The sequence below is a fragment of the Stenella coeruleoalba genome (assembly GCF_951394435.1).
Source record: "Stenella coeruleoalba genome assembly, chromosome: 4".
Classification (NCBI taxonomy): Eukaryota; Metazoa; Chordata; class Mammalia; order Artiodactyla; family Delphinidae; genus Stenella; species Stenella coeruleoalba.
In genome coordinates, this window is record NC_137149.1 from 30,055,580 (window position 1) to 30,070,759 (window position 15,180).

At 40.3% G+C, this 15,180-nt stretch overlaps 1 protein-coding gene across 1 annotated transcript in view; it reads right to left on the reverse strand.

Annotated features, from left to right (window-relative positions):
- MCUB (mitochondrial calcium uniporter dominant negative subunit beta) overlaps positions 1-15,180 on the reverse strand; it is a 91,837-nt gene that overhangs the window by 10,362 nt on the left and 66,295 nt on the right. The window contains 3 exon segments of the mRNA XM_079920802.1: positions 5,221-5,325; positions 9,401-9,571; positions 10,085-10,160. Coding sequence (XP_079776928.1) covers positions 5,221-5,325; positions 9,401-9,571; positions 10,085-10,160 — 352 coding nt within the window.

The following is a 15,180-nucleotide window of genomic DNA, read 5'->3' on the forward strand; positions in this document are numbered from 1 at the left end:
CCCACTTCAGACCGAGGGACACATACAGACTGAAAGTGAGGGGATGGAAAAAGACATTCCATGCAAATGGAAATCTAAAGAAAGCTGGAGTAGCAATACTCATATCGGATAAAATGGACTTTAAAATAAGGAATGTTACAAGAGACAAAGAAGGCCACTACATAATGATCAAGGGATCAATCCAAGAAGAAGATATAACAATTGTAAATATATATGCACCCAACACAGGAGCACCTCAATACATAAGGTAACTGCTAACAGCTATAAAAGAGGATATCGAAAGTAACACAAAAATAGTGGGGGACTTTAACACCTCACTTACACCAATGGGCAGATCATCCAAACAGAAAATTAATAAGGAAACACAAGCTTTAAATGACACAATAGACCAGATAGATTTAACTGAGATTTATAGGACATTCCATCCAGAAACAGCAGATTACACTTTCTTCTCAAGTGCGCATGGAACATTCTCCAGGATAGATCACACCTTGGGTCACAAATCAAGCCTCAGTAAATTTAAGAAAACTGAAATCGTATAAGGCATCTTTTCTGACCACAACACTATGAGATTAGAAATCAATTACAGGGAAAAAAACATAAAAGCACAAACACATGGAGGCTAAACAATACGTTACTAAATAACCAAGAAATCACTGAATAAATCAAAGAGGAAATCAAAGAATACCTAGAGACAAATGACAATGAAAACATGATGATCCAAAACCTGTGGGATGCAGCAAAAGCAGTACTAAGAGGGAAGTTTATAGCTATAGAAGCCTACCTCAAGAAACAAGAAACATCTCAAATAAACAACCTAACTTTAGACCTAAAGGAACTAGAGAAAGAAGAACAAACAAAACCCAAAGTTAGCAGAAGGAAAGAAATCATAAAGATCAGAGCAGAGATAAATGAAATAGAAACAAAGAAGACAATAGCAAAGATCAATAAAAGTAAAAGCTGGTTCTTTAAGAAGATAAACAAAATTGATAAACCTTTAGCCAGACTCATCAAGAAAAAGAGGGAGAGGACTCAAATCAATAAAATTAGAAATGAAAAAGAAGTTACAACAGACACCACAGAAATACAAAGAATCCTAAGAGACTACTACAAGGAACTCTATGCCAATAAAATGGACAATCTGGAAGAAATGGACAAATTCTTAGAAAGGTATAACCTTCCAAGAATGAACCAGGAAGAAATAGAAAATAAGAACAGACCAATCACAAGTAATGAAATTGAATCTGTGATTAAAAGTCTTCCAGCAAACAAAAGTCCAGGACCAGATGGCTTCACAGGTGAATTCTATCAAACATTTAGAGAAAAGCTAACACCCATCCTTCTCAAACTCTTCCAAAATATGGCAGAGGGAGGAACACTCCCAAACTCATTCTATGAGACCACCATCACCCTGATACCAAAACCAGACAAAGATACTACAAAAAAAGATAATTACAGACCAATATCACTGATGAATATAGATGCAAAAATCCTCAACAAAATAGTAGCAAACAGAATCCAACAACACATTAAAAGGATCACACACCATGATCAAGTGGGATTTATCCCAGGGATGCAAGGATTCTTCAATATATGCAAATCAATCAATGTGATACACCATATTAACAAATTGAAGAATAAAAACCATATGATCATCTCAACAGATGCAGAAAAAGCTTTCGACACAATTCAACACCCATTTATGATAAAAACTCCTCAGAAAGTGGGCAGACAGGGAACCTACCTCAACATAATAAAGGCCATATATGACAAACCCACAGCAAACATCATTCTCAATGGTGAAAAACTGAAAGCATTTCCTCTAAGATCAGGAACAAGACAAGGATGTCCACTCTCACCACTATTATTCAACATAGTTTTGGAAGTCCTAGCCATGGCAATCAGAGAAGAAAAAGAAATAAAAGGAATACAAATTGGAAGAGAAGAAGTAAAACTGTCACTGTCTGCAGATGACATTGTACTATACGTAGAGAATACTAAAGATGCCACCAGAAAACGACTAGAGCTAATCAATGAATCTGGTAAAGTTGCGGGATATAAAATTAATGCACAGAAATCTCTTGCATTCCTATACACTAATGATGAAAAATCTGAAAGAGAAATTAAGGAAACACTCCCATTTACCACTGCAACAAAAAGAATAAAATACTTAGGAATAAACCTACCTAGGGAGACAAAAGACCTGTACGCAGAAAACTTTAAGACACTGATGAAAGAAATTAAAGATGATACCAATAGATGGAGAGATATACCATGTTCTTGGATTGGAAGAATCAACATTGTGAAAATGACTGTACTGCCCAAAGCAATCTACAGATTCAATGCAATCCCTATCAAATTACCAATGGCATTTTTTTACAGAACTAGAACAAAAAATCTTAAAATTTCTATGGAGACACAAAAGACCCCGAAAGCCAAAGCAGTCTTGAGGGAAAAAAACGGAGCTGGAGGAATCAGAGTTCCTGACTTCAGTCTATACTACAAAGCTACAGTAATCAAGACAATATGGTACTGGCACAAAAACAGAAATACAGATCAATGGAACAAGATAGAAAGCCCACACATAAACCCACACATCTATGGTCAACTAATCTATGACAAAGGAGGCAAGGATATACAATGGAGAAAAGACAGTCTCTTCAATAAGTCGTGCTGCGAAAACTGGACAGCTACATGTAAAAGAATGAAATTAGAACTCTCCCTAACACCATACGCAAAAATAAACTCAAAATGGATTAGAGACCTACATGTAAGATACGACACTATAAAACTCTCAGAGGAAAACATAGGAAGAACACTCTGACATAAATCACAGCAAGATCTTTTTTGATCCACCTCCTAGAGTAACAGAAATAAAAACAAAAATAAACAAATGGGACCTAATGAAACTTAGAAGCTTTTGCAAAGCAAAGGAAACTACAAACAAGACGAAAAGGCAACCCACAGAATGGGAGAAAATATTTGCAAACGAATCAACAGACAAAGGATTAATCTCCAAAATATATAAACAGCTCATGCAGCTCATTATTAAAAAAACAAACAACCCAATCCAAAAATGGGCAGAAGACCTAAATAGACATTTCTCCAAAGAAGACATACAGATGGCCAAGAGGCACATGAAAAGCTGCACAACACCACTGATTATTAGAGAAATGCAAATCAAAACTACAGTGAGGTATCACCTCACATCAGTTAGAATGGGCATCTTCAGAAAATCTACAAACAACAAATGCTGGAAAGGGTGTGGAGAAAAGGGAACCCTCTTGCACTGTTGGTGGGAATGTAAATTGATACAGCCACTATGCAGAACAGTACGGTGGTTCCTTAAAAAACTAAAAATAGAATTACCATATGACCCAGCAATCCCACTACTGGGCATATACCCAGAGAAAACCATAATTCAAAAAGACACATGCACCCCAATGTTCACTATTTACAATAGCCAGGTTATGGAAGCAACCTAAATGCCCATCAACAGACGAATGGATAAAGAAGATGTGGTACATATATACCATAGAATATTACTCACCATAAAAAGGAACGATATTGGGTCATTTGTAGAGATGTGGATGAATCTAGAGACCATCATACAGAGTGAAGTAAGTCAGAAAGAGAAAAACAAATATCGTATATTAATGCATATATGTGGAATCTAGAAAAATGGTACAGATGAACCGGTTTTCAGGGCAGAAATTGAGACACAGATGTAGAGAACGAACGTATGGACACCAAGGGGGGAAGCGGCCGGGCAGGGGATGGTGGTGGTGTGATGAATTGGGAGATTGGGACATATATACACTAATATGTATAAAATGGATAAGTAATAAGAACCTGCTGTATAAAAAAATAAATAAAATAAAATTCAAAAATTAAAAAAAAAGATAAAAATGGAACGTTTTCATTACATTTCAGTAGAGAATCACATGTGGAAATATGGTCAAGAAGGTTTTTTTCGCTTAACTTATGTGGAACCCAAACATCAAAGCGATTAACGTAACCAAGATGGTGCAGATTATTTTAAACACTTGATTTGGATATTTTGAGTATGTCGGCTATCTCCCGAGTGGTATAACGTTGACTGTTCTCAATTATTGCTTCAATTTGATCGCTATCAACTTCAACTGGTCTACCCAACCATGGAGCATTGTCCAGAGAGAAATCTCCAGCACGAAACTTCACAAACCACTTTTCACATGTTTGATCAGTCACAGCACTTCTCCATACACTGCACAAATCTTTTTTTTGTGTTTCAGTTGCGTTTTTACCTTTCTTGAAATAATAAAGCATAATATGCTGAAAATGTTGCTTTTTTCCTTCCATCTTCCATATTAAAATGGCTACACAAAAATTCACCAATTTTCCTTTTTTTTTTTTTTTTTTTTGCGGTACGCGGGCCTCTCACTGTTGTGGCCTCTCCCGTTGCGGAGCACAGGCTCCGGACGCGCAGGCTCAGCGGCCATGGTTCACGGGCCCAGCCGCTCCACGGCATGTGGGATCTTCCCGGACCGGGGCACGAACCCGTGTCCCCTGCATCGGCAGGTGGACTCTCAACCACTGCACCACCAGGGAAGCGCAAATTCACCAATTTTGATAAGTCTTTTTTTAAATGCATGCTGATATGACAGCTGTCACAATACAATCTAACAAAATTGTTTTGAATGAATGAAAGACAGCTATGTGCTACTAGAGCCATCGAACGGAAGAAACCGAACAAATGTTTTGGCCCAGACAACAGAAAATGTTCCACTCCAGCGCTTGATAGTGGGGGAGGCTGTGGGGAAGGGGTGGAGCTCATGGGAACTCTCTGCTCTCTGCTCCACCACGCTGTGAACCTGAAACTGGCTAGAAAAAAGAAAACCTACTTAAAAAAAAAAAAAAAGTGAAGACCTGTACAACGGTATACACTTGAGTTCCTGATTTTCAGGTCCACTTCTTCTTAACCCAATAATGTCAGATTAAGCATTCAAGATCCTTAAAATGAAGCCTTAAAAGTCTAAAAAGAGTATATGAGCCTAAAAGCTCTGACAGATGACTTCTACCAATCATTTCTACCCTTGCTAGAAAAGCTTACACATTGGCTCTCCAAAGCCTTCTTGGTCATTTGGTTAACTAAAATAAATTCTTAGGATAGGCTGCTCCCTGAAAAAGGCCCACAGCGAAAGGGAAGTGTTAAGATACTTGCATAGCTGTGTTTCTTACCTTTCTTAGGGCACTGTACATCGTATGTGATTTTATTAATGACAAGTCTAAAATCATTCATTAGCAAGATTTCCATCAAGGTTGAAGCTGCAATTTCACTGCCATCTGAAAATGCAAAAATAAGTCCTTGTTTTACAACAGTAAGAACCATGTTTCAACATATGGAAAAACACTTGCTAATCCAGGTCTCTACAATACAGTAGTGGACATCTGTCTGTTCTGGGGTGGGGGGCTTTCCCATACCTGATACTGTTCCCGCCGGGAGGGAATCCTCTCTTGCTGCTCTACTGCTCATTACAGTGGACCAAGAAGAGCAGGCAGGCACCCCATCTCCCACTCTGTCGGCGGCGCTGGGACCCAGGCTGACGTCCCTCGTGGGACTGTACCTGCGGACGGTCATGCAAGGCCAGAGCAGTGCAGGTGACGGCGGAGGGGCTGAGGGTGTTGGCAGCAAAGCCCATCAGGCCGTTCCCAGCCTAACCTCTCTACTCACGTCCTTCTTCAGCTCCTACCCTCTTCTTTCTTTCTTTTTTTATTTTTTTAAATTTATTTATTTTTGGCTGCGTTGTGTCTCCGTTGCTGCGTGCAGGCTTTCTCTAGTTGCGGCGAGAGGGGGCTACTCTTCGTTGCGGTGCGCAGGCTTCTCCTTGTCGTGGCTTCTCTTGTTGTGGAGCACGGGCTCTAGTAGTTGTGGCACGTGGGCTCAGTAGTTGTGGCTCACGGGCTCTAGAGTGCGGGCTCAGTAGTTGTGGCGCACGGGCTTAGTTGCTCCATGTGGGATCTTCCCGGACCGGGGCTCGAACCCACGTCCCCTGCATTGGCAGGCGGAGTCCTAACCACTGCGCCGCCAGGGAAACCCTCCTGCCCTCTTCTGGGCCTGGCTTTCTTTCAGTTCCAGTCAGAGAGCCTGCTGACACACACCCCTGCTTAGTCAGAGCCCATTTCGGCGGCTTGCAGCCAAACGCGCCTAACCGCTCTGTGGAGGCACGTGGGCAGGAATGTTTGTGGAAGCCCGCCTCTCTCTTACTTTTAGCCGCTAAGGGGGAGTGATGTGCGTTGACTGAAACTTGGTAGCACCGCAACCACCGCCACACAGGGCTCCCTCCCTTTCTAGCCGAGCTAAGACCACAAGAGGCAAAACTGCAAGTGGCTGGGGGTGGCAGGGAGAGCGACAAACATAGCTGAACCGAAGGAGTAAATCTGCACTTGTGCGGTGTATTTCCTAGAGGTGGAGAGATTCTAATAGTGATTTCAAATATCCCAGGAACAGTTCAGAAAAAAAAAAAAAATCTCTAGGAGGATGTCAGAGTCAGCGTGCTTCGCACAGCCTCTTATATAGCCTAGCTTTTGCTGTTATATTTTTGAACTTTCATGTAACCCAGGTGTTAAGATTCAAACTCACTGAACAGTAAGCAAAAAACTGGCGCTGGCAGGGGTTTCTATCATTCTTCTTTCGGAACGGTCTACATATAATTACGCGATACAGAGTCCAGGATGTATATTTTCGCCTGGCCTGGCATCGCTTGGCTGCATTCAACCGGATATGCGTGACAACAGTAATACTGCTAGTAAAATCAGGGAGAACCTGCTTGCCTGCCTCCTGTCTGGCTCTCAGCAGTTCTTTTGTTCAGAAGGCAGCAAGTCAAGGCTGCACCTGGGGCTGTTCCTAGAATTTGGCTGTTTGGGTTCCTGTTCATCAGCTGCGGTGAGATCATCTTCCCAGGAATTGCCAAATAACTCAGCCCACACTGTGGGCAAAACTGTGACAAGCTTAGAACACTCTTTTCAAGCCCAAATTAAATGCAGGCAAATTCCACCCACAGAGCCTCTTTTTAAAAAGATCAGCAACACACCAAATCCTTGTATCTGACTTTGCAAGTGTCATTTAAAAATTTACATTTAAATGACTTCACACCTGCTCCTTAAAATATTATTATAAAAAGAAATCAACTGAGTATGATTTCTCAGTTGAAGTACTACATTATCCTTTATGCTATTATAGGAACAGCAAGAGATTGATGTGAAACACTTTTAAGGAGGTAACGATACAGTGATGAATTTTTCACTTATTCTTGGGCAAGTACTGATATGAACCCCAACACAGCGTTTTCACTCAGTCCAAAGAGCCCCTTTACTCTATGATTTCTAGGGGTTTTCTCTGTGTTTTATGTTTCAAAGCTACTCAAATTATTTTTTTAGAAACAAGCAGGGTACACATCAATGTTTTAACCTATTTCAGGCAAGCACTGTGCTCAGAGCCCTTCTGAGTTCTGGGTTTGCACTTCCCTGCTCTGAGGAAGGCAGGCCCTGACCTGCAGGGAAGGCCCAGGGGTTTCGATGTTCCTGTGACTGGGGGGCGGGAATGTCGGTCCAGTCAGGGATGAAGTATTAGGCCACTGTGGTCACGGTACTAAAACCTTTCTTTGATCCTGGTTTTAGCAAGAAGAAACTCCCCTTCCGGTTAAATCCAAATTCCTTACAATAACCTACAACAAGGCTTTCCCTAACCTGCCCATCCCCTCCTACTTGGACCCAGCTCCCTCCCTTTTCAGTTGAGGGTGGAGTTAGCTCCCACCTCAGGACCTCTGCCTGGAGAGCTCTCTTCCCATCTATATCTTCTCTCATCTCTTCCTGGTCTCCATCTACATCTTCTCTCACCTCTTCCAGGTCTTCACCTAAATGTGACCTGAGTGAGCACCTCCCACCAACACACACAACTCCCACCCCCCATCACTCTGCTTTATTTTTGACTGTAACACTAATTATCTAACATATTATATATTTTATTTCTTTACCTTGTTTCTTTCTCCTCTTAAAATGTAAGCTCCCTAAGAACAGGAGTTTTAATCTCTGTTGTTCTTTGCTCTATCTCTAGCATCTAGAACAGTGCCTGGCATATGTTAGTGTAAAAAAATTAATACACAGAAACCTCAATTAAATAGAGTCCAGAGACCAGAAGGGGGAGCTCTCACACCCTGTGAGGACAGCAGAGCCCAACAGGAAGAAGAAAGACTCCTCTTCTTTCCCAGCAAGGACTCAGCCAATGAAAAGCCATGGACTGTTTGTTTACTATAGCCCTACTCACTTCCTTTTCCTCTATAAAAGCGGTCTCCTCCCCTTGTCCTGCAAGTCCTCACATGTGGCTCACCACGGTTGCAGACCCTGAATTGCAATTCTCTGCTGATCTGCAATAAATCCATCTTTGCTGGAGAAATATCTGGCAGTCTCTTTGTTTCAGGTCAACATTTGTTAGGTGCTCAATATTTGTTGAGTAAATAAATTCTTTAATCTCTATTTTTCCAACTTCCATGTCTACCTCTTAATTGGTTCTGAACTTGGATAGGGAAGAAGAATGTTAATTTCCCTTTCAAAACTGCAATATTAATCATTAACTTTTAAATAAGTTTATTCTAAGTATGTAATACTACAATAAAATAACAGTGCAAATTTATTCACTTATTTATATTTATAGTAGCCTCTGTATATTGGACTGGGGTAAAGAATTCTTTATTCTCTTTTAGGGGCAGGAGGACGTCCTTTTATGTCCTCAGACCATGAAAACATAAAAGCTATATCCTAAATTTTAAATGTCTATGTGATTAACCACCTCTGCTGGTATTAAACTATATATATATATATATATATATATATATATATATATATATATATATATATATATATATATATATATATTTATACACACACACACACACACACACACACACACACACACACACACATACTTTCCTGAGAACTAATTCGTCAGAAAACACGCTAGACTATAACTGCTTTATAACAAAGGTTAATGAACTATTTGTGTATTTTAGTTATTCACTGGCTATTTCAATCATTGAGCCTGCATTTCATTTTCTAATTATTCAAATTTCTTACAGAAAATTAAGACACTAATGACTGTGTCATTAAAATTTTCTCAGAGAAAAATCTGGGGGCTAAGTTTATGAAATAAGTAACCAAAACATGCATAAACTTATTCCATTTCTTTTTTATTCAATAGGGTTAATTTTTTTTATATTACTGATGTTCAAAAGTGACGGACTCAGTAACTGCCAACCATTTATTATATAATGAATTAAAGAATCAAGTTTCTAGAAAAGTAAAGAACCAAAACAAAGGTTCAGAAGAAGAGAAAAAGACAAAGTTGAAGAAAACATATATATACCTGCTGTGAAGATGGCAGCCGTTCTGATACCTTTATCTTCATTTTGTAGGTCCTGAAGGAATGAACCAACCGTTGATAACATTGGTTTGACTACAAACTGACAGCGCTCTTTTCTGGACGGCAAAGTAAGTGTTACCAAGGGAAGGCCATGTTTATAATTAATTGTGATTTCTGTTAAGAAAAAAAAAGATGGTAATAGAGGATGGATAACATTTCCTTTAAAAATAACTGTTAAAATTATTATTAAAAGATTATTAACTACAAAAATTCTAGAAGGGATGCCTATGGAATTCATAACCCTCTGAATGCCTATAATCATTTACATCACGCCTACAGTGCCTGCATTATACTAGTTTACATATTCCCCCCATTCTATAACATTTTATTAAGCATGTATCACACTTTATTATAATTATCTGCTTAGAGTCTTCCTAGGTAAAAACTTACTGAGGGCAGAAACTGCTTCTAAGTCATCTGTAACTCCTTTGATTGCTGGAGTGGGAGTTTGCCAAAAGACATCAGAGATCTTATGGGAGCAGAAAAGGAAGGAACTGAACTCCGAGGTGGGGTGGGAAGGGCAATACAAGAAAAGTCTGTTTTGCTCAAAACTCACACTTCTCACTTTATTTGGAAGACTGGAAATAAATTAGCATGGGGAATCAAAGAAGTGATAAGAAAACTTACCGTCAGATGGCCCCACTGTACTATAAAGATTTGACTGATACAATTTCAGATTTCCACACAGTTTCTCACACAAAACCTGTAAGAAAAAAATGATTTTTTTTCTTTTAGGAAAAGTGGGAAAGCTGAAATAAGTGTCTGTACTTGAAGACTGTTTTAACGTTGCATGGCAAGCATGACGAAAACTTCAGCGTCCCACACATACCCAGGTAAGCCCTTAGAGAAGCTCACTAGACCTTTCTGACTGTGTTGTCCCATATGCGAGCCACTAGTCACATGCAGCCATTTAAAGTTAAATCAATTAAAATTAAATAACACTAAAAATTCAGTTTCTCACAGTTAGTCACCTTTGCCACATTTCAACTGCTCTATAGCTCTGGGTCTAGTAGCTACCGTATTGGACAGCACAGAAATAGATCATTTCCATCATCACAGAAAGTTCTACTGGACGGCACTGCTGGGTCTAGAACATCTGAATGGCTACCTTACTATGGGATGTATTTTTAGGGTTTGTATCGGTGGGGTTTTTTTAAATTAATTAATTAATTTTTTTTTTTGGTTGTGTTGGGTCTTTGTTGCTGTGCACGGGCTTTGTCTAGTTGTGGCGAGCAGGGGCTACTCTTCGTTGCAGTGTGCGGGCTTCTTGTTGCGGAGCACGGGCTCTAGGCGCACAGGCTCAGTAGTTGTGGCTCGCGGGCTCTAGAGCGCAGGCTCAGTAGTTGTGGCGCACGGGCTTTAGTTGCTCCATGGCATGTGGGATCTTCCCGGACCAGGGCTCGAACCCATGTCCCCTGCACTGGCAGGCAGATTCTTAACCACTGCTCCACCAGAGAAGCCCTGTATTAATCATGGCAGTGGTGACAAAGACTCCCTCCTCAACCAAACTTTAGTCAGTGTCCTCTAAGCCTGACTAAGCCCCATCCTTGTGCATGTCCTCCAGGAGGCCAGCTTTAGCAAGAATGTTGTTGAGTTAGTTTAGCCAGAACCCCCCAACCCTCAGTGTCTGATCAAATTCCTCATCCTCCACTATTCCCCAGGTATTATCTGATCACCCTAGTCTGTCTTCAACAAGAATCCTGCTAGGTCAGGTGAGCAAAGAATTACTCCATCCTCTTAGTATTCCCATCCACTGCCCCTCCAACTCTGCTCGTTGGATATAAATCCCCACTGTTCCCAGTTGTGAAAGGGATGAGCCCAATCTCTCTCCCCTATTACAAAACCCCACTGTAGCAGTCCCCCAGAATAAAGTCTACCTTACATTCCTTAACAAGTGTCATGAATAACTTCTTCTTTAACAGTGGTTTGGTGTGTATCCTTCCAAACTTTTTTCCATATACTGCCACCTTTACACGTTGAGTTAAAATTTATGCTAGAGTTTATATAATGCTAAAGACAGTTTATAAGTCAAATTCCTAGATGCCAAAGATGATAATTCCTGCTCATAAAGTACTTACCATTTAATGTGCTGATGAAGTTTCTCTACTACAATTATCATTTTAGAGGCAACCGCTTGACAACCAGGAAATGTTGAAAGAAGGCAGAGTGGCCAGGGAAGAATATTAAAGCCTTCTCAAGCTTTTGCATACCTAAGAATCACCTGGCTACTACAATACTGTCCACTGCTAAATAGACAGGGCTTGTTAAAAACACAGCTTCCTGGACTCCACCTTTACTAGATTTTTGATCTAGTAAGTCTGAGGTAGGGGTATGAGAATTTGCATTTTTAATAAGCCCCAGGGTTATACTGAAGTTACAGGTGTGAAGGTCACCCTTTTGAGTAGCTGGGTTCTAGCAGACCCTCTGAGGCCTTCAGGGCACTATTTCTAATCTTCTGCATAGAATCACTTTGAACTCTAAATTTTAGTGCTGGGACAAGGGTTACTGCCTTCAAATGATACTCAGTATCAGGTCAAAAGGTGACTCAGGCTTCTCTTTTATCACATCTTTTTCCTAAATACAATTCTAATCACTTCACACACTGCTTAAAACCCCAGGGACTTCAACAGTTTATATAAAGTAGAAAGAACAGTGACTCCGGAGTTCTAAACTCAGTTTAGCCACTTAATAGCTGGAGATCACAGATAAGTCACAGGACTGTGCTTTTGTTCTCTGATGGGTTAGGTGGGGATAACAACATCTATCTTGCAGAGCAGATATAAAAATTAAACAAAGCGTCAAGCAAGTATAAGGTAGGGTCTACGCGCCCCACATGAGCAGTATAGGCCACCTCCCCTCCACAGCTCCACCACTTACTGTTCTCTTACGGCAGGAGCTTAGGCCCCAGGCAGACGAGCTGTGTGCCACCGACGTATTAAAGTGTCGCCTTCTTTATCCACTTCTGCCTAACAAACCCTGTCATTCCCTCCAGGCCCAGCTCAAAGGCCATTTCCTAAGTCTTCCTGCAGAGTCATGATGGTTGAGTGCGAAGGGCACAGGCTTTGCTATCAGAACTAAGCTGGAATTCCAGCTTCAAGACATACCAGCTGCCATGATCTTTGACAGGCAGAGGGTTCAGGAAGAAACGGGTTGTGAGAAAAAGAAGGGGACGAGTTTGGCAGAAAGGAAAGGGAAAGGGAAAGGAAAGAATGTTCATTCCACATATAAGTGATATCATACGGTATTTGTCTTTCTCTTTCTGACTTACTTCACTTAGTATTATAATCTCTAGCTGCATCCATTGTTTCTGCAAACGGCATTATTTCATTTTTTATGGCTGAGTAGTATTCCACTGTGCATATGTACCACATCTTCTTTATCCATTCATCTGCTGATGGACATTTAGGTTGTTTTCATGTCTTGGCTATTCTAAATAGTGCTGCTATGAACATAGGGGTGCATGTATCTTTTTTTTTATAGAGTTTATTTTATTTTTACTTGTTGACAGTTTTGCTTTATTTATTTTTTATTTATGGCTGTGTTGGGTCTTCATTTTTGTGCGAGGGCTTTCTCTAGTTGTGGCAAGTGGGGACTGCTCTTCATCGCGGTGCGTGGGCCTCTATCACGGCCTCTCTTGTTGTGGAGCACAGGCTCCAGATGCGCAGGCTCAGTAATTGTGGCTCATGGGCCTAGTTGCTCTGCGGCATGTGGGATCTTCCCAGACCAGGGCTCGAACCCGTGTCCCCTGCATTGGCAGGCAGATTCTCAACCACTGCGCCACCAGGGAAGCCCCATGTATCTTTTTGAATTATAATTTCATCTGGATATATACGCAGGAGTGGGGTTGCTGGATCATATGGTAATTCTATTTTCAGTTTTCTGAGGAACCTCCATACTGTTCTCCACAGTGGCTTTACCAACTTACATTCCCACCACCAGTGTAGGAGGGCTCCCTTTTCACCACACCCTCTCCAGCATTTGTTATTTGTAGACTTTTTTCTTTTCAGGAAAGGCATTTTATTTTAAATACAGCAGTGCGTACATGTTAATCCCAGACTCTCAATCTATCCCTTCCCCCACCCCTTCCCCTGGTAATGATAAATTTGATAATTCATTCTCTAAGTCTGTAAGTCTGTTTCTGTTTTGTAGATAAGTTCATTTGTATCTTTTCTTTATTAGATTCCACATATAAGCGATATCTTATGATATTTGTCTTTCTCTGTCTGACTTATTCACTTAGTATGATAATCTCCAGGTCCATCCATTTTGCTGCAAATGGCATTATTTCATTCTTTTTAATGGCTGAGTAATATTTCATCATATACATGTACCTACTTATCTGTCAGTGGACATTCAGGTTGCTTCCACGTCTTGGCTGTTGTAAACAGTGGCGATGAACATTGAGGTGCATGTATCCTTCCGAACCATGTTTTCCTCTGGACGTATACCCAAGACTGGGATTGCTGGATCATACGCTGGCTCTATTTTCAGTTTTTTAAGGAACCTCCATACTGTTCTCCATAGTGGCTGTACCAATTTACATTCCTACCAGTGTAGGAGGGTTCCCTTTTCTCCATGCCCTCTCCAGCATTTATTGTTTGCAGCTTTTTTGATGATGGCCATTCTGACTGGTGTGAGGTGATATCTCACTGTAGTTTTGACTTGCATTTCTCTAATAACTAGTGATGTTAAGCATCTTTTCATGTGCCTCTTGGCCATCTGTATATCTTCTTTGGAGAAATGTCTGAGTAATACTCCACTGTATATATGCACCACATCTTTATCCATTCCTCTGTCGATGGATGCTCAGGTTGTTTCCATGTCTTGACTGTTGTTCATAGTGCACAGCACACTTTTTCAAGTTATCACGTTCTAGTCCTGTTCACTGGTCTGAAGCCATTTTGGAACTACTTGTGAGCTGTAGGTAACTGACAGGTATGTCACTTTTGTCCAATCTGGCAGTGATGTAATTGACACCCCACACTAACCCAAACACTGGTTTTATCTCTACCTGCATTCATCTTAACATTCTTTTCTCCACATAAATTTGTGCTGTTTTGATTTTTCCTTTTAACTGGATATTACATCTGCCTGGTTTCCTTCATATCATAAGAGTAAAATAAATTCTTTGATGCATGTTCATTCTTATAACTGTATGAGAGTCGTATTTTTACCTTTTCCCAAAAATTATCTGTTAATAGTCCAGAACAGAAGACGTAACTAAGAGTTTGACTCTTTTTGGGTAGGACAGACTAAAGTAGCCCATGGCAAGATCAAGCCAAGCTTTCCAGTGATTTGATGACTTAATCTGTGATATCACCAGTATCACAGCAACCTCCCCGGACAGGGACCTTAAGGTGGCACTTTAAGAACCAATTCTGAGCTCTGGCCACAAAAGCCCGGTTGGAGGCAATATAAAATTACTAGCCAGAAAGGGGTGAGTACAGAATGAAAAATAAACTCCTACTTAGAGTCTGTAGTCCAGAATTTTACTATATGAGAAATTAAATGCTAAGAAGGAACCAACAAATTTATTTAGACGATTTCCCTTAATTCCACTTAGGGAAAATAAGAGAGTCGTCCAAAACTGACTTTAACACAAATTATATTTAGAGTCTTCAAAGAGATAAAAAGAAGAATTAGCCTCCAGAAAATCAATAAGAAATTATGATACTAAACTGGTAGAAATAAAACAAAAATTAGTAACTTGGATCAACTAATTA